Source organism: Pseudophryne corroboree, chromosome 7 (assembly GCF_028390025.1).
Source record: "Pseudophryne corroboree isolate aPseCor3 chromosome 7, aPseCor3.hap2, whole genome shotgun sequence".
Classification (NCBI taxonomy): domain Eukaryota; kingdom Metazoa; phylum Chordata; class Amphibia; order Anura; family Myobatrachidae; genus Pseudophryne; species Pseudophryne corroboree.
In genome coordinates this window covers 40871847-40891647 of record NC_086450.1, presented here as the reverse complement: position 1 = coordinate 40891647, position 19801 = coordinate 40871847, and the positions used below count along the sequence as shown (strand labels likewise).

At 46.6% G+C, this 19801-nt stretch overlaps 1 protein-coding gene across 1 annotated transcript in view; it reads right to left on the bottom strand.

The window, feature by feature from the left end:
- Window positions 1–373: 373 nt before the first annotated feature.
- Window positions 374–19801, bottom strand: part of C7H2orf69 (chromosome 7 C2orf69 homolog) — a 116048-nt gene continuing 96620 nt past the window's right edge. The window contains exon 3 of the mRNA XM_063933058.1: window positions 374–2883. Within this exon, the coding sequence (XP_063789128.1) occupies window positions 690–2630 (1941 nt within the window). The 5' untranslated portion in view covers window positions 2631–2883 and the 3' untranslated portion in view covers window positions 374–689. The remainder of the gene's footprint in view (window positions 2884–19801) is intronic.

Sequence of the window (19801 nt, the reverse complement as noted above, 5' to 3'; positions counted from 1 at the left end):
AGTGCGCATTGTCACAGTGCAAGGTGCGGATATAACCCCTTATTATCCAAACCTTCTCCCTTCATATACCAAACACCCCATCCGCAGGAATCTCACCCACATCCGGCAGTAGCCTCCAGTGCTGCGCTGCGGGGGGCAACCTGTAGTGTCGCACTCGGGATCAGATGCTATCACCCCCATGTAATGTCACCACATGATACTGTGACTCTCAGGATAAATCTCAGGTTGAATGTCTTACAGAAATGCTCCATTCTATTCCTCCTCTGTGGTCACTGAAGGGAATTTAACCCTTTTTGTGCCTCCTCGATGTAACCATCTCTGGTACCAGTGAAAGCAGTTCTTAACCCCATACAGACAGCACACGAGTCAGTGGTTAAGAATTACTCTGTTTATTTAATAAATTACAGCGTACTATATAGAAAAGAAACATGGGTGTATACAATATGTGCAAGCATATGATTGGATAAATAGAAGTAGCATACGACATTACATGCAGGATATTTTAGTAACACACAGAAGTAACAGTTTTGATCTGGTATGTAATTGTCCTTGAAGATAAGACACACACAAGCCTTATATTATATGAACAGACAAAGGCATCTTGTAGAGAGTGCGTACGTGTCTATTCAAACACAAAAACAATTCATATAGCATGTTTAACCCTTCAATCCCCTCTTAGAATCATATATTTAAATAACATGATTCTGTACATGGAGCTTTTTATTTCTATATTCAGTTAGGTATTGCTTATAGGCTGCAGGGGAGTTAGGAGGGATTGTAAAGACGGCTTCATACATAAGCGAGTTTTCAATACCTTTTGTGGCGAGTTTTCTGCAGCAGGGTATAATGCAAAAGAAAACAACACAAAAAATTGCTATCACAATTAATATGTAGATTCCTAGTTGAACAAGACCCTGTTTCCAATTTTCAAACCAACCAAAGTATTGGCTCCATGGGTTATCAATACCTGAATTCTTTTTTAGCTCTATGGATAAATCATCTAGTTTTTTTATGGCTAGGGTAACTTTACCATTTGGCCCTGTGTTGTCAGGGATAAAGGTACAACATCCTTCTACCTGTTTTATGTAGACACAAACTCCACCCTTTTCAGCCAGTATCATGTCTAAGGCCATACGGTTTTGGAATGTCATTTGAGAGGTGGCTTCTAATTGTTCAGCTATACCTTTGAGTGCAACTTTGGTATCATTAATGAATCTCTGTTGGTTATAGTAGATATAATTGATCCATGCAACATTTTTATTGGCAGTTATTATAGGGATTAAGGATTCAAATCCTGCAGCTACTTCATCTCTAGCTTTGAATTCGTCTGGCACCCCTCTTGGGACCCCAATTGTGTCAATATAAACATGTGGATCGAAGCTACCTATTGGAGTTTCCCTTTTTCTTCTATGTGTGGGAGCAGTGTTTGAGGTAGGGGAACCTTCATTAGTTGGGAGTATGTGTAATGGCATAATTATTTTGGCTAAGGCACATTGACCTTTCCATGGGATATTTAATCTAGTTCTGAGTTTTAAATCTCCACAGATATAATAAATGTCCCCTAGGGACTTGGTTTGATTAACTAGGATGGTGTTACGTGTTTCTGAGCAGTATCCAGGAGGAAAATTTTTAAAATCCTTGCCAGAGTGGCTAGTGGAGTTGTAGCAGGTGTAGTTACCTGGGTATATGGTTATTGTGTTACCAAGGTTGGGGTTTTTTGAGAGTATGGGGTATTCCTTTTTCCACATTTCACATTGGCTGTCATTGATTTTGGTGCCGTTGTAAAGGCTGAAAAAACAACTTTCTTGTTCTAGGGGTATATTAAGGGGCACGGTGCCTAGGTGAGGCCTAGATCTGCCACAAACATAGCAGTTACTTTTATTATGTTTATTGGCGCTATATTTCATCCATTCTAACCAGAAATTGATGTCAGAGAAACCAGTTTCAATAGCTAGGGTGTCTTCAAGGGTGGGATTGTTAATGGCTATCATATCCTTGAAGGTAGCTATATGAGGTTTCAAGAGGTTGGGGCGTGGTTTAGGGGACTTGAGCTGGGCATACTTTTCATTGTTAAACATATCCTGCAACAAGAATTGTGTAAGGGATGGATTTATAAAAAAGGATTCACCCAGGACATAGGTGCCTGCATCAGTAGACTGGGGATGTTTTATGCTTAACATGAATTTACTATCACATCTGTTTTGTCTATAAAGGGTAAGACGGGTAAGCAGGGACTCGCCATGTTTGTCTTTACTTGAGAAAGCCTCCTTGGGCTGATATCCATAACTATGACCAGAATTCCATCCCACTGATCCCCAATACGCACATTTATTTCCCCAATATTTGCTAGTAACACAAATATAGGCTTCAGTGGGGGTATTACGTGTTCCATACTGATCACACTTCCAGGCATAATGTTTGTTAACACAGGGAGCAATGGTACAGAAATCTATTTTGTAGGTGGCAACCTCAGTGTTTGAGGAGTTATACCAAAATGTATAGGTGCCGGATTTTTGTGTGATGTCTACTTCAGCTGTGGCTTGGTAAATGAGGACCATGAGGGCTATCGGCATAGTCCCCTGGCCATAGATAGACGTCTTCTTCTTCTTCTGCATCACCTGCTTCTCCATGTTGGAGGTCAGGGCTGTCTGCCCCGGTTAGTACCTCGCTGGAATCTCCTGGACTTGCTTCGTGATATGGGCTGGGTATCTTCTTCACTCGGGATGCGTGTATCCACGTGGGCCCCTCTTCAGTAAGTACAGCCGTTCTGGTTACTGCCACGACTTCCGTCTCTGGACCATAGGTGAAATCTCCTGGACCTTTATTCCTCGGGAGCACTTTCACAACGACTTTGTCTCCGACCTGAAAAGGATGTGTCGGTTCCTGTGGATTAAAAGGATTTTTACAAACAATTTTGTGTTCAATTTCATCTAGTTTTGTTATGAGGGACCTGACGTATTCTTCCCTTATAAGTTCTAAATCACCTTCCTGTACTATTAATGGTTTCTTAGCCCAAGGTGTAGGGAAGGGCCTACCCATAAGTATTTCAAAGGGTGAATAACCTAGGGTCTTTTGAGGAGTCATTCTGATTTCTGCTAGGATAATGGGAAGGACCTGTTTCCATTTGTGGAAGGTACCTCCTGTGGCCTTCCTAAGTTTGTCCTACCCCATGGTAGTGAGCAATGAACAAAGGGGCACTTGTTTGGGGTATACAAGGTTTCCCCTCTTTGCAGATTAATCCTAATTTGGGATTTTTCTGCAATACAGGATATATCCAGTCATCCAAATCCTTGTTGGAGGCTGTGGCCTGTAGTTCCGTGATAAGATATTGATCATTAATGGCAGGGGGGGTCATGACAGTCATATGGGACTGGGCAATGGGTTGTAGAGCTGCTTCTTTGGCAGTTCTGTCAGCAAGGGCATTTCCTTCTGATATGTCGTCCCTGCCACCAGTATGGGCCCTACAGTGCAAAATTGCAATGTCAGAGGGCAGTGTGGTGGCATGGAGGAGGTTTGTTTTGGTACATTTGGCAGGCTCTGGTAAGGGCTATGAGCTCTGCAGCCTGTGCCGATTGGTAAGGTATGGGCTTTGCTTCAAGAATGTCATTGGGCAGGCGCACAACGGCATAACCTGCTTGGTATGTGGAGTCATTTGGTCTGCTACAGGAGCCATCAACAAAAACATTGTCTGAACCGGGTATTGGCACAGGGGACATGTCTAATCTCGGGGAGGTCTCTGATTCTATTGATGCTGAGCAGTCATGGTCGTCAGGTATGTCATCTTGGGGACCCTTTTGTCCTAGGAGTGCATTAAGAATGGGTGCTGGGCCTGATGACGTGTTTGCATATTTGATGATGAGGGATGGGTTGCTTTGCAATAGGACTTCATACCCACTAAGGCGTTGGGCTGACATATGCTGTGTATGCAAGCCGTTAAGTATTGCTACTGCATCATGTGTTGTGTGTAGAATTGTTGTGTGACCTAAGATGAGTGTAGTTGCCATCTCAGCCACCATTGCACAAGCTGCCAGTGCTCTGAGGCAGGCAGGCATACCTTGGACCGACACAGGAATACCACAGGGCGCAGTTTGCCTCCATGTGAGTTAGTACCCCCGCCATGGTTTACAGTTGTCCCTTGCATATAAATGAAACGGCAGTACAGTTTGGGAGGCTCAGTGCCGAACTTTTTACCAACATACATTTTAGACTTTCATATGCAGTTAACATTTCTTGTGACCATTGAATCTGTTTAGGTTTGTTATTGAGAGTAGCTTGTCTCAAGATATTGTCATATTAGGAACAATCAGATATCCACTGTCTGCAATAATTAATCATGCCCAGAAAGGATAACATTTCCTTCTGAGTAGTTGGGGTGACCAGGCCCAATACAGACTGAATGCGTTGTGGACTGATTTTCCTTTCTCCCTCTGTGAGTACAAAACCCAGATAATCAACATGCTTTTTACACCATTGCATTTTTGCTTTTGACACTTTGTGTCCACATTCACAGAGCCAGTTTAACAGTTTGACTACAGAGAAGCAGATCATCTGCATACTGTAGCAGGACAGGACCATAGGGTGCCAGGGAGCCAATGTGGCTTGGAGTACAATGCTATACACAACAGGTGAATAAACATACCTGTGGTAATCTGCACCATGTTAACTGCTTGCCCTCAAAAGAAAAAGCAAAAAGTAACTGTGTCTGGGGGGTCCACTGGTATGCTGAAAAATGCATTTTTTTAAATTAATCACTGAAAAAAATGCAGCATCTACAGGGATGGCTGAGAGGAGTGAGTTTACATCAGGTACAATTGGTGCAATGGGAACAATTAGCTGATTAATTGCTCTAAGATCTTGCACAAACCTTATAGTCCCATCTACTTTTGCTACAGGGTTAACTGGTGTGCAGTATGGGGATACTACATGTCTAAGAATGCCTTGCTCTAAAAATTGCTGTACCATAGGTCTAAGACCTTCTATTTTTTCTTTTAGACAATGAATATTGTTTCTGGTAAAGGGGTGTACATCAGGTTTCAGTGTGGCCTTGTAGGGGGTACAAGATATTAGGCCAGTGTCATAGGGCCCCTCTGACCATACCTGGGGATTTACAGTCTCTAACTCAGGTGGTGTGTCAATAGGGATAGGTACAGTGGAATAAGCTTTTGTGGGTATCCCATTGATTCCTATTGAAGGAGCGGACTTTTTTAAGGATTCATGGTACTGGTCCCTACACAGGACACTGGTGGTGGCTTCACTGTCCTTTCAGTGACCAGTGAGCTGCATGAAAGTCGGGACACTCTCCTCCGGGCCCCGTCAGCGGGGCTGTCCCTGTCAGTCAATTTGGAACCTTGGGGCGTCTCTGGGAGTATTGTTAGTGTGGGCAGGTTCAGGCAGCAGTGGTTGTTTAAGTATGCTAAGGGTTAAGGACAGTCCCTAGCCCAATGTCCATCCTTGCCGCAATTAAAGCAGGATGTATGTCATCTGCTCGGAGGTGCAGGGGGCCCCCTATTCTGTGGGGTGTCCCGCTGGCGGTGAGGGTTCCTGTACTGACAGATTTCCTCATTTCAAAACAACCTGCTGCTTTCTTTCTCATATAAATGTTTTTCAAAATCTTTAAAATTATCAGAGATCCAACTGGAAACACTCTGTTTTATAGTTAATGACACTGTTGGCAACAAGTTGTTTATAAATGTAGAAATGAGTAAGTTGTGGTATTAACTAGGGTGAGACCTGCCTCCTCTGACCAACACTTTTTAAATCACTTCCAGAATTCAGTCACATTCTCACTAGGTTTCTGTTTGCAAGTTACTGCTGCTGCTGGGAGAGACAAGCAGCACATTCAGTCTCTCTTTACTCTGGTCTGAATCCCATATTATCAACAAGTAACTAACGTGTCTAAACTGAATTAATAACAATCTTTATCATAAAAAAAAAACCATAGATTGTTCCAAACACACTGTCATATAATGCGTGTACACCATACTTGCCCACCCACGCAATATATTTCTAAAAGAATTCACAAATAACAGGGAAGGGAAACAATAGTCTATGTATGCATTCAGCTGATCTGATCATAAATCATTGGTAACATGTGGGATTACACATTCCTACATAAACTACCAGAGACAGAACAGAGAAGATTATTATTATTATTATTTATATGGCGCCACAAGGGTTCAGCAGCGCCCAATTACAGAGTACATAAGCAAATAATCAAACAAGAAAACAGCAACTTACAGTTGGCTACAATATAGGACAAGTACAGGGTAAATAAACATAGCTACATCAGCAGATGACACTGGAATAAGTATCAGGTGGCAGAAAGCTGCTGGATTTGGTGCAGCTGAAGATTATTAAAGTAAGAAAAGGGTAAGCACATGAGGGAGGAGGGTGAGTACAAAAGATAAGGAATAACAGCACAATTTGTGATACCAAATGTACGTACACTTAAAACCCGTACAATTAATATCTCTGCAATCGTGGACAATGTTATTTTGTTACAAATCAACTTTCAAATGTACTTAAAATCACTGTAAACAACAATGCCCTCTGAGACTCAGCGCCCGTGCACTTACCACCCGTTCACTGAGTGTCCTTAATAGAAAAAAATTACAATATAAGTACTTATAAGACAAACATACAAACATTTAGGTGATCAAATCGAGGAGGCGTTGTTATTTGGACTTCTCGTCCATCTTATGGTATCCCAGATACCTGTGCCTTTTAAAGATTTCGTGGACCCCTGGTCCTGGTATCCCTGATACCTGTATGTGGCGCCCGGCGCCTTTAAGAAAACAAGTTTCTTTTCTGCCAAGTCCCAGACTTGGATTGTATTTTTGGTCACGTGTTCTCGGAACACGGAATGAGTTCAAATCTAGTAGTAATCGCAATCCCTGAACGGAAAAGACAGACAATAAAATTCTCTATCTTACCGGGCAGGGGACGATCACCTAGATCCCGGACCTAGCCCCCAGCTGAAGGGAATTTAACCCTTTTTGTGCCTCCTCGATGTAACCATCTCTGGTACCAGTGAAAGCAGTTCTTAACCCCATACAGACAGCACACGAGTCAGTGGTTAAGAATTACTCTGTTTATTTAATAAATTACAGCGTACTATATAGAAAAGAAACATGGGTGTATACAATATGTGCAAGCATATGATTGGATAAATAGAAGTAGCATACGACATTACATGCAGGATATTTTAGTAACACACAGAAGTAACAGTTTTGATCTGGTATGTAATTGTCCTTGAAGATAAGACACACACAAGCCTTATATTATATGAACAGACAAAGGCATCTTGTAGAGAGTGCGTACGTGTCTATTCAAACACAAAAACAATTCATATAGCATGTTTAACCCTTCAGTCACTCACTGAGGTTTCTTCTTGTTACCATTATAGGTGACGCTTTAGTTCAGCAGTATCGCACGCCTCATGATGTCATCACTAGCAGAGGATCTGACATCATCATTGTGGGACGTGGAATCTTGTCAGCAGCCAGTCGACATGAAGCGGCCGAGATGTACCAGGGAGCCAGGTGGGAGTCCTCTCTGTCCAGGATCAGCGGCGGAGATTAAACTTTATTTACATAGCACCAGTATATTTGCAGCACTTTACTATAAACATCAGACCCCCCTCCCCACAAAAAAGATTACACACCGGCAATGTTTGACCTTTATAAAGCAATCTATAGCCGCACAGACTCCATATTGGCAGCAGGTGGCGCTGGTCCTAGAATCACTAGTTACTGGTACAGTAAACATTACAGACCATTGATAAAGCACTCCACTGTTTCGCCTTTACATGTCATCCTGGAGACGCCCATTCCAATGTCTGCCAGAATCCACCACCCGGATTTGTTGTCTCTCCCACATTCCTAAAGCATCATTTCAGTTCTGCCATTCCAACTACCTTATTGTTAATTAGATTAAAGCCATTAAAACAAAAACACACGACTTTGGTGCTTTCATCTGTTCCTGTCTCCTAGCAATAGTGTGGGATAGTCCTATTCATGGGGAGGCAGTTACAATGTCGGCTGTTGGGATGCCGGTGTTCAGTACACCGACGCTGGAATACCGACGGCCAGTAATTGCCACGCGGCTGGTTGTCCACACCACCCACTGAGTTGGAATAGAACCTGTGCCGACAGACGGGATGCCGCTGTCGGCATACTAACAGCCGGCAACCCGTCTGCCGGTATATCATACCGAATCCTATTCATGCTATGTATGTATAGAATATATGCTACCCCCCGCCCCCCACCACCACCTGTAATAACCCTCCGCCATACACCTGAACGGATGAGGTGTATTTTCAGTCTAGACTCCCAGCCATCAATAAATGTGTTGGCAGGGTGGTTCCGAAACTCGGTGCTCAAGGCTCCCTAAAGTCCAGGTTTTAAGGATATCCTTGGTTGGTCACAAATGGTTAAAGTAAAATGACTTTGGTACTAGTTAATTCACCTGTGCTCAAGCAATGGATATCCTTAAAACTTGGCCTGTTAACGGCCAAGTTTGAGAAGCGCCGCCTTTGTCAGGACAAAAAGAAACCCCTGTATGGTGTGTAGTGTGACTCCCTCTTCCCCTGTTATATCATTCCTGTGTGTCAGCTGTGACAGGTGAGCGTGTGTGTAACTGTGTTGTGTTCTTTGTGTTGCTAGTCACAGTACTTAGGGGTCATTCCGACCCGATCGCACGCTGCAGTTGTTCGCAGTGCAGCGATCGGGTCAGAACTGCGCATGCGCCGGCTCATGCCAGACGTCCGAAGGCCGTCGTTACCTAGCGATCGCCACTGCCTAATTGACAGGCAGCAGCATTCGCTGAGCAGGAGGGTGCGGCACAGCTGCGTTTAGCCGCCGTTTTCAGGTGCGCGGTCTGGCCATCGCTGGCGAGGCTGGACCAAGAGTGGGCAGGCCGCAGCGGCTGCATGACGTCACACACAGCCTCTGCGACACGGGGCAGCGACAAGTAACTCCCAGCCAGCCGCAGGAGCTGCGCAGGCCGGGAGTTACTCTTCAAGTACAAAAGCATCGCCGCTGTGCTATGTGAGAGGGTGGCCGGACTGACATGCGGAGCGGACTAGCCCTGTGCTGGGCGTCCCCCCACATGTCTAAGAAGATGATTGTAGCTGTGCTAAATTTAGCACAGCTACGATCAACTCTGAATGACCCCCTTAGTGTCTCCCAGCGACACACCTCTGGTAGTGTAAGCAGGAATAAGTTACTCCCTGGGTAACTAAGGGGGTCATTCTGAGTTGATCGCAGCAGGAATTTTGTTAGCAGTTGGGCAAAACCATGTGCACTGCAGGGGGGCAGATATAACATGTGCAGAGAGAGTTAGATTTGGGTGGGTTATTTTGTTTCTGTGCAGGGTAAATACTGGCTGCTTTATTTTTACACTGCAATTTAGATTGCAGATTGAACTCACCACACCCAAATCTAACTCTCTCTGCACATGTTATATCTGCCTCCCCTGCAGTGCACATGGTTTTGGCCAACTGCTAACAAAATTCCTGCTGCGATCAACTCAGATTTACCCCCTAAATTCTTAGTAGCAAATGGGAGTCCCAGAGACTTGGGGCCTAATTCAGAGTTCATCGCAGCAGCAAATTTGTTAGCAGATGGGCAAAACCATGTGCACTGCAGGGGGGGGCAGATGTAACATATGCAGAGAGAGTTAGATTTGGGTGGGGTGTGTTCAATCTGAAATCCGAATTGCAGTGTAAAAATAAAGCAGCCAATATTTACCCTGCACAGAAACAAAATAACCCACCCAAATATCTAACTCTCTCTGCACATGTTACATCTACCCCCCCCCCCTCCCCCCCTCCCCCTCCACAGTGCACATGGTTTTCCCAACTGCTAGCAAATTTGCTGCTGCGATCAGGTCTGAATTACTCCCTTGGTTCTACCTTTCTCCCATGGATACTGACAAAGGATCTGACAGCGGCTCCCGGGACGAGCCACTGTGCTGACTGGCAGAAAGCTGCTGTGCAGACAATGATGGCTTTGCAGAAAAACACAGCACCAGGAGGATGTCTGCAGCAATGGAGCCTTCTCCCCAAACCACTGAGATCCATGCCTACAGAGCCACCAGTCTTAGGGGTGATTTATCAGACCAGCTACAGATTTGTTGATACCCTTACAGGTCATTGAAATCGAGCATCATTCCTCCTGAGAAGTGATGAAATGCCATTGTCCCATGTACACTTGCAGGTCTGTACTATGTCATAGAATAAAACCAAATATATTCTAAAGCTGCCTGGAAAGATGTATTACCTCTTAGAAAGGTAATATATGTATTCTAGTGATATTTCAAACTAATTGCTTTCTTGAATACGCGTCACACATATCTACAATCTTCTAATCAGTCATTCAGCTTATGTAAATAGAGAAAAGTAGTCACTGCTGTTTGGTATCATTGTGTGCACCACACTGAGCATGAACCAGAGAAAGGAGAGAGTTGTCTGAGGAGACCAGAAAGAAAATTATAGACGGGCACATTAAAGGTAAAGGCTATGTCACCATCTCCAAACAGCTTGGTGTTCCTGTGATTACAGTTGCAAATTTTCTTTAAACAAAATTAAAGGCCTTTGTACTGTAGCCAACCTCCCTGGATGCGGCCGCAAGAGGTAAATCTGGTCCCAGACTAAACAGGATACTGAGAATTGTAAAAAAAAAAAGCCACAGAAAGCTTGTATGTGTAATGTAGATCAGACTTGTATGTCCGTGTCTGATCACACCATTCAACGTTTTTGAGCAACTGAGCTCCATGGAAGAAGATCCAGGAGGACTCCACTTTTGCAAAAATGCTAAATATCCAGACTGGAAGTTGCTAGAGGGCCGAGTCAGAATGCTTCATAGAGAATGTCCAAGGACAGATGAGTCAGAACTGGAGCTTTCTGGCAAGTCACATCCGCTCTATGGTGGTCATTCCGAGTTGATCGCAGCCAGCAACTTTTTGCTGCAGCTGCGATCAATAGTCCACGCCTATGGGGGAGTGTTTTTTAGCTTAGCAGGGCTGCGATCGCTTGTGCAGCCCTGCTAAGCTAAAAAAATTTCAAGCAGAACTTGACCAGCCCTATACCTACTTACCCTGTGCGATGATCCCTGCGATGCTGAAGCTGTTTCTGACGTCAGACATCCGCCCTCCTTTGTTCTGGACACGCCTGCGTTTTCCAATCCACTCCCCGAAAACGGCCGCCAAAGTTGTGGAGACGCCCAGGTCCACCTTCTTCCTGTCAATCTTCTTAGTGGTCCGCTCTACGACTGCTTTGTTCTCTAGACGCGACATAACCCGGCGATCCCTGTCGCCGGGCAAAGTCACGCACGCGCACTGCGGCCACTGCTCATGCGCATTCCACACCCATTCGCACCGCAGAGATAAACCGCTGCGTGCGAACGGGTCGGAATGACCCCCAATGTTTACAGATGGACAATTAAGCTGCAACTCCCTACCTACTGGGACATATGGAGGAGGCCCGGTTATGTTTTGGGGCTGCGTCTGACATGGGGCGCCTTATATCTGTACAGGGCACAATGAGATCTCAGGTTATTCTGGAATAATACATATTGCTCAGTGTCAGAGAGTTCTGTCTCAGCCGCAGGTCATGGGTCCACCAACAGGGTAATGACCCAGCACACACAGATACAAACACCCAAGAATGGATAACAGAACATTGGACTATTGTGAAGTGGCCTCTGTGAGCCCTGATCTGAGTCCTATGGAACGTCTATGGAAAGTGCTGAGACATGCAGCCTGGAGAAGGCACCATCACACCTGAGACAGCCGAAGCAGTGTGCTCAGGAAGAGTGGCCAGGCTGATTTCTACTAGACATGGAATAAGCAATGATGCCAATTCCTTTGTCACTTTCATGTGATTTCAGGATAACTTGGTTCTTTTGTTGAGGAAGGGCACCAACAAACGTGTCCACGTCTATATTTGTGTGTATGTGTACATGTGTGTAAAGTATCTGGATGTGCATGCATGTTCATTATATGTATAGGCTATGTGTATATATTTGTGTGTATATACAGGTTGAGTATCCCTTATCCAAAATGCTTGGGACCAGAGGTATTTTGGATATTGGATTTTTCCGTATTTTGGAATAACTGCATATTATAATGAGATATCATGGTGATGGGACCTAAGTCTAAGCACAGAACACATTTATGTTTCATATACACCTTATACACACAGCCTGAAGGTCATTTTAGCCAATATTTTTTATAACTTTGTGCATTAAACAAAGTATTTGTACATTGAGCCATTAGAAAACAAAGGTTTCACTATCTCACTCTCACTCAAAAAAGTCCGTATTTCGGAATATTCCGTATTTCGGAATATTTGGATATGGGATACTCAACCTGTAATGCGTCAGGGCTCACTAGGAGCCGGCTAAGTGCCGTACCCTGGAATTGGCCACAGACCATTCCTGGTTTTGGCGCAGTTACTGTTTTTAGGGTGCGGGGACTTACATTTTTGGTTCTAATATTGATGGCAGTGAATGAGGCAATATTACACTGCGCTGTTTTTCTTTATCCATTGAGGATATTTAGTGTCTGTGGAAGACATCTAGGATTCCCAGGGGGAAGGGTGTAGCACAAAATATCAGTATCCAGAATGTCAAATATGGATGTTATGTCGACACTGCCATCCTGACTACCATATGGAGTATAATGACGCTGAGAAGATCTGTCTGGCAGACATTTGCTGCACCAAACCCCAACGTTCCCCACCATATGTGCTTATATATTTCTTTGAGATGAATTGTCTCCTTAGAATACCAATGATGGTGGGTCATCTGGAAGGTTCCAGTGATTGCAGATAAAATTGATTTATGCTTGAAACCATCAGTCCCAGTGGCCTGGCAGCCATCAGCGTTGGCTGCATGTTCTCTGAGCTCCACAGCCTGTCACTGCTGAGCCGCGGTTCTTGTGGTACTGAGAGGTGGCGACACCCGCTGTGTAGTACTGCAGTCAGCGGAGAAGCCAGGGAACCCTCCTGAACCACAATCTGCTGCCAGATCTCCTCGCCGCAGTCTGAGCCTGATTCACTAAGGGAGGCCGGGCTCTATGCAGAGCCGCAGATCGCAGGGGGCAGCAGCCGTGGTTTCTGCTGCTCTATCCACACGCCAGAGTCGGAAACTCCTGCATGGTGACTGATGCTGCTTGTGGTCCTCCTGATTGTCTGGGGTGACTCTTGTGTCGTTTCAGGCTGCTGCCTCCATCTTGGAACCATTGCTCTGACCTCCTCTGGGGCTGCTTTCACTACTATCTCCTATATAATAGCCCAGATCTGTGACTCTGTGCCTGTGTGTCTAATGCTGGGCGTGGCTAGGAGCTCTCATTGGGTTAGCAGTAGGTCTGTCACACCCAGTCCACAGCTGATTGGGCGAGAAACACCCTACCACACAGGTTACATCCAATGGGAGCCTCTGCCCTTTGGCTGCTGTGTGTTCCCAGAGCAGGATTAACAATGGGGCTGATGGAGCTGCAGCTCCAGGTCCACACCCCAAAAAAAGGCCTACTGCATCTGCAGCAACATACCCTCCAACAATTTACACATAAAAATCGCTACAAATTTGAAAAAAGGGCATGGCTACGGGTAAAGTGTCGTGGCCACGCCCCTTTCCCTATACTTTCAATGAAAGTTTGGAGAGCCAAAAATCGGAACAGACCATAAAAAAAAAGTACTGTACCTGCCAAAAAGGTCCAGCTGGAGGGTATGCCACTGCATCTGCAGCAAGTCTCTGCGCTGTAGATAGGGAAAAAAAATCCTTTTACTTCAGCGTCCTATGTCCTGCTGCCAGTCCGCCTGCCCCCTCTGGCATCAACAATCCCCACTCCCTAGCCGCAGCGCAGGTGCAACAAAAGCTGCTACGGCCACCGACATAGATGTGTATGAAATCGGCGCAGCAGAATCCTTTCATAGCCCTCCCTGCGTCGCATACTCTGAGCCCTGGAGCCTCCTCTGCGCGTGATGTCACAGAAGTGCCTCCCCGCCACAGCCCCGCCCAGATCCCCAGAGGCCCTGACTCCACAACACAACACCTGGGCTGCCAGCCTAGAAGCCCCGAGATGGCTAATGTAATGGATAGAGTGGGTGATATCGCGGCGGGTAATGTCTGGATGCTGAATCAATGTAAAAGGTGACAGTGCTGTGCAGTGCAGTGGGTGTGCAGTGTCACTGACACTGCACAGCACTCTCACCTTTTACATAGATTCAGCGAGTCAGTCAGTTCTGCCAGCCAGTCACTATTGTTAGCTCCGGCGTACCAACGCGCCGCATTACAGGGAAGTACACACACTAAATAAACTACAGCCCTTAGCGCCGGAGCATTCTGGCACTAAGGGCTGCTGGGAGCTGTAGTTTATTGAGTGCATGTTCTTCCCTGTAATGTGGCGCGTTGGGACACCGGCGCTAACAATAGTGACTGGCTGCTGTGCGAGTCTCCGGAAGAGCCAAAGGGAGGATAGCAGCTTAGCTGCTTCCAGGAGGAGAAGCAGGAGAAGCATTACCTGCCCCTCTCTCACTCACTTGCAGTACCCCCGGGGGCCTCATCTGCGGCACTCTCACACCCCCTTCCACCACCCGCTGGTTATAGATCCCTTTCCCCACCTGTAGCACCCCCGCTCCTGCCCCCCCCCCTCCCCCACCTGCGGCACCACCGCACCCGCCCCTCCCCCACCTGCGGCACCCCGCTACCGCTCCTCCCCCACCCGTGATGGTTCTGGACCCCTCCCCCACCCGTGGCATCCACGCAACCGCATCTCCCCCACCTGCGCCATCCCTGGACCCATCCCCCCCATCCACGTCTCCCCCGCACCAGTCACTCCCCCAACCACAGCACCTACTAGGTGATTCATCGGGCCCTGCGTGAGCTGTTCACGCCATTGCAAGGGGCTACGGCCCCTTAACCATCGCACGCCCTTTGTCTGTGCAATATTAATATAACCACTCACAAAACTATGATTGGAGGTAATACTCCATATAATAAAATATTGCACGCCTAAGGGATAAGGGGGCGTAGGCCCTTATGACGGTGTGAATAGCGCCCGTAGGGCGCGATGAATCACCTAGTCCTATTATAATCATTATTTTAGGGATGGGACCTTGGGCTAAGTGCCTCTTTTTTTTTCTTTACTGTGATGGATGCCTAGTAGGCTACAGATGACAACCTCCCTTACCACTCCAGTGTGCGGTACCCTCCCACATCAACCCATCTCCATGCTCCTTGATTGTGTGCCTGCATTCTTTCATGAGAAGAGCTTCCATGGTTGATTCCAGACCTTCAACTGAGGTGTCTTCTTGTGCCTACCTCCGATGCATCTTTCACAGTGTGTGGACCATGATGCAAATAAACAACATACATCCAAATGATACAATCCAAAAGGTGCGGGAATAATGAATACATCTGGTATGGGAGTAACAATTCCAGCTGGTAGTGGGGGACGTGGGTTTGGATTCTGCATGGCTCCAATGTTCTGCAGAGTGGGAGATTGTGGATTGTATTTGGAAACCCTCCTCTAGAAACCCTGCGTTTACCACTGGACCGAGTAGGGCTGCAGGCAGAGAGTCAGAGCGTCTCTCTTTTAGGGATGACCATCGATAGTTGCCAATCATTGATGGCTAACTACCAATGACTTTGCCATCTATGGCAGAGAGGCAGTGGTTCTCTGCCATCAATGGGTGAGTGGAATCAATTCATCCGGCACGGAGGTTGGCCCCACACCCAGCAGCCCACTAAGCCCCACCCCTGTTTTTGATTGGCCAGCAGCCCGGCCAGGACCTGCTCGCGGTGGCCATCGAGTGGTGCAAACCATTGATGGTTCACCATAGATAGTTTATGTGCCATTGATGGTTATCGCAGTGGCCCCATCGATGGACAGCCCACCAATGGCCATCCCTACTCTCTCTGCCAGCAGCCCTGCTCGGTCCGTGTAGCCCCGCCCCCTGCACACAAGTCGGAGCTGCTGCAGATCCCTGGGCAGCCAGAGTGACAGAACTACTCTGCTGCTTGTAAGGTAAGTATGTGCAATGTGTAGTGTGTGTACTGTGTGAGTGCCTGTGTGAATGCAGTGTGAGCAGTAGGGGGCAAGTGAGCTGTGATGGTAGCAATTTGAGCAGCGGAGGTCAGTGAGAAGTGGGGGAGCAATGTGAGCAGTAGGGAACAGTGAGAGTGGGGGAGCAATGTGAGCAGTAGGGGGCAGTGAGCTGTGATAGGAGCAACGTGAGCAGTAGGGGCAGTGAGAAGTTGGGGAGCAGTGATGGGAGCAGTAGGGGGCAGTGAGCTGTGATGGGAGCAGCATGAGCAGTAGGGGACAGTGAGCTGTGATGGAAGCAGAGAGCTGTGATGGAAGCAGTAGGGAACAGTGAGCTGTGATGGGAGCAGTAGGGAACAGTGAGCAGTGATGGAAGCAGTGAGCTGTGATGGGAGTAGTGTGAGCAGTAGGGGGCAGTGAGCTGTGATGGGAGCAGTGTGAGCAGTAGGGGACAGTGAGCAGTGATGGAAGCAGTGAGCTGTGATGGGAGCAGTGTGAGCAGTAGGGGGCAGTGAGATGTGATGGGAGCAGTAGGGGACAGTGAGCAGTGATGGAAGCAGTGAGCTGTGATGGGAGCAGTGTGAGCAGTAGGGGGCAGTGAGCTGTGATGGGAGCAGTAGGGGACAGTGAGCTGTGATGGAAGCAGTGAGCTGTGATGGGAGCAGTGTGAGCAGTAGGGGGTAGTGAGCTGTGATGGAAGCAGTGAGCTGTGATGGGAGCAGTGTGAGCAGTAGGGGGCAGTGAGCTGTGATGGGAGCAGTAGGGGACAGTGAGCTGTGATGGAAGCAGTGAGCTGTGATGGGAGCAGTGTGAGCAGTAGGGGGTAGTGAGCTGTGATGGGAGCAGTAGGGGACAGTGAGCTGTGATGGAAGCAGTGAGCTGTGATGGGAGCAGTGTGAGCAGTAGGGGGCAGTGAGCTGTGATGGGAGTAGTAGGGGGCAGTGAGCAGTGATGGAAGCAGTGAGCTGTGATGGGAGCATTGTGAGCAGTAGGGGGCAGTGAGCTGTGATGGGAGCAGTAGGGGACAGTGAGCAGTGATGGAAGCAGTGAGCTGTGATGGGAGCAGTGTGAGCAGTAGGGGGCAGTGAGCTGTGATGGGAGCAGTAGGGGACAGTGAGCTGTGATGGAAGCAGTGAGCTGTGATGGGAGCAGTGTGAGCAGTAGGGGGTAGTGAGCTGTGATGGGAGCAGTAGGGGACAGTGAGCTGTGATGGAAGCAGTGAGCTGTGATGGGAGCAGTGTGAGCAGTAGGGGGCAGTGAGATGTGATGGGAGCAGTAGGGGACAGTGAGCAGTGATGGAAGCAGTGAGCTGTGATGGGAGCAGTGTGAGCAGTAGGGGGCAGTGAGCTGTGATGGGAGCAGTAGGGGACAGTGAGCAGTGATGGAAGCAGTGAGCTGTGATGGGAGCAGTGTGAGCAGTAGGGGACAGTGAGCTGTGATGGGAGCAGTGTGAGCAGTAGGGGGCAGTGAGCTGTGATGGAAGCAGTGAGCTGTGATGGGAGCAGTGTGAGCAGTAGGGGGCAGTGAGCAAAACCATGGGGGTCCTTTAGTAGCCATTGATCACCGGGTGCACCAGTAGTTCCATTGCTGATGTCACAAGCAGGCATAGTCAGCAGCTGGTAGGAGCTAGGGTTGGGCCCCCTATTGTGTCTGAGCCCGGGACTGCAGTACCAGCAGTCCCCACTTGATGATGGCCCAGCTGGTGCCCTTAATAAAACATAAATTGATAAATTGAAATATTGCTGAATATTATACTGTAATGTTAGTATAAGTAACAATATATAATCCACTTTTTTCTCCTCTGAATTGTTCCAATAGAGCAATAATCCCATAGAGGGGTATTTATGTACCCCAGGACACAGGGGCTTGTAGGGCGTGCAGAATCATGCAATTATAGTCTGTTTTAATGTATTTTTTTTATTAAAAAACAAAAGTTTAAACATAATTTGATAGAATGTAATAGTTCAGGTTTTACAAAACACTCACACGGATGGCCGGCTGTAATTTAAATGTATATAAATAATTTGTACACAACAAAATATAAGATCTGCAGTCCATACGCCCTGTCTGTGATCAGTCACCTGTGCAACACACAATGCTCCGGACGTATAGCAGCAGTCTGTGCAGGAACTGTATGGATGACAATGATGCAGTACAGGAGGTCTGTCAGCACCTGGATGAGGTACAGAATACAGGACACTGCTATCTTGTGACCAATAGTAATGAGAAGAAGCTGGATGAGGTCCATGGTGCTGATCAGGGACCTACAGCGTGTAATAGGCTAGTGCTCAGAGAAAGCTATTCATTTACATTAGTGCTAAGGTTATTTATCTGGTGGAAACCGCAGAGACGTCTGTGTGTAAGGCAGGGATTACAGTAACACAAGGAGCCGTTACATCTAACCTCCTCTATGAAATACCCATTGTGCTTATATGATGAGAAAGTCAAATATTACCTTTGAACATAAGCTATATACTTATTATGGACTAGTACGCAATCGGCGCACGGAGTACCGTAAGGGTACGCACTTAGCGTAGCAGACGCTAAGCCGTGGGCGCGACGCACGAGCGGCACGTGCGCTCACGGGCTTACGCTTAGTATCGAGCACGCTATAGGCGGCCCGAGTACCGTACTGCTATGCTGTTGGTGTAGCGGACGCTGTGCCGTGAGAGTGAGACACGAGCGGCGCTGACGCTCACTGAATAACACACAGTAAACCTTGTTAACAACACACTGTAAGGGTATACTTATACTGTAAACCTTAGTACTGTAATATTACCACAATGTAACGCTTATTGACCTTGATAATATGAAAGCTGTTTGAGCGATTGAGACGCTCAGAAACCCTATACAATAACTGGTGAAACACACAAGACCTGGTAAGGTTCCAACACCTTCGTAGAAGATACTTTAGTATAAAAAGGGGAAAAACAGTTACAGCTTATACACTACAGACCTAACATCAATATCTAAACAGAATAATAAGAAATAAATGTGAACAATAGCGAACAATCGCAAACAGAATAAACACAAAGAGAATAAAATGGCAAACACTTAAAGGATAACAAAATGAGAACGAATGGCGTACATAAAGAATAACAAAATGGCTACAGAGAAACTTACACATGTGGGAATGATTCGCAAGTGCGTCCTGGACCAGCCCTCAGCCTTCAGTGTGAAAACCTTTGTAGAGAGAGTGAGTGCTGGTCCAGCAATGGTGGCCTTTATATACATAACATACAGTAACAATACAATGGTCCCTATAATCTTATAGTTCATTGGACACAGGAATGTGTCTCTGCATTGTAACAAAAGGTCATAGGTGGGTTCGAACAGGTGGGCTGTGTCTATTTCCAACTGCTCAGGTGAGAGGTATCCTCAGGATTCCCGCCGCATGGATAATGAACAGCAAATACAGTAAATGTCTAGAAACTACTTTTAAACATAACTATACACAGGAGCGAACAATCTCTTCCTAACCAACACCGAAATGTTACATTTAAAATACTCTACAGCTGGATACTAGACATCACCGTTCTACCTTTGTCTGACCCTTCATATCATGCAAAGAGGAATTTCTCTGTCCAAGAACAGTTTACACTAAACATACTTTCTGACATTGTTAAGGGAAATACTATCTATAAAACACACTATTTAGGTTAAATATGTTGCGATCGAGTCGCTCGCTAGACGCTCACAAACTCCGCCGTAAATACACATCTCCATGCGCTGGAGACGTCGGAGCATCCCTTAC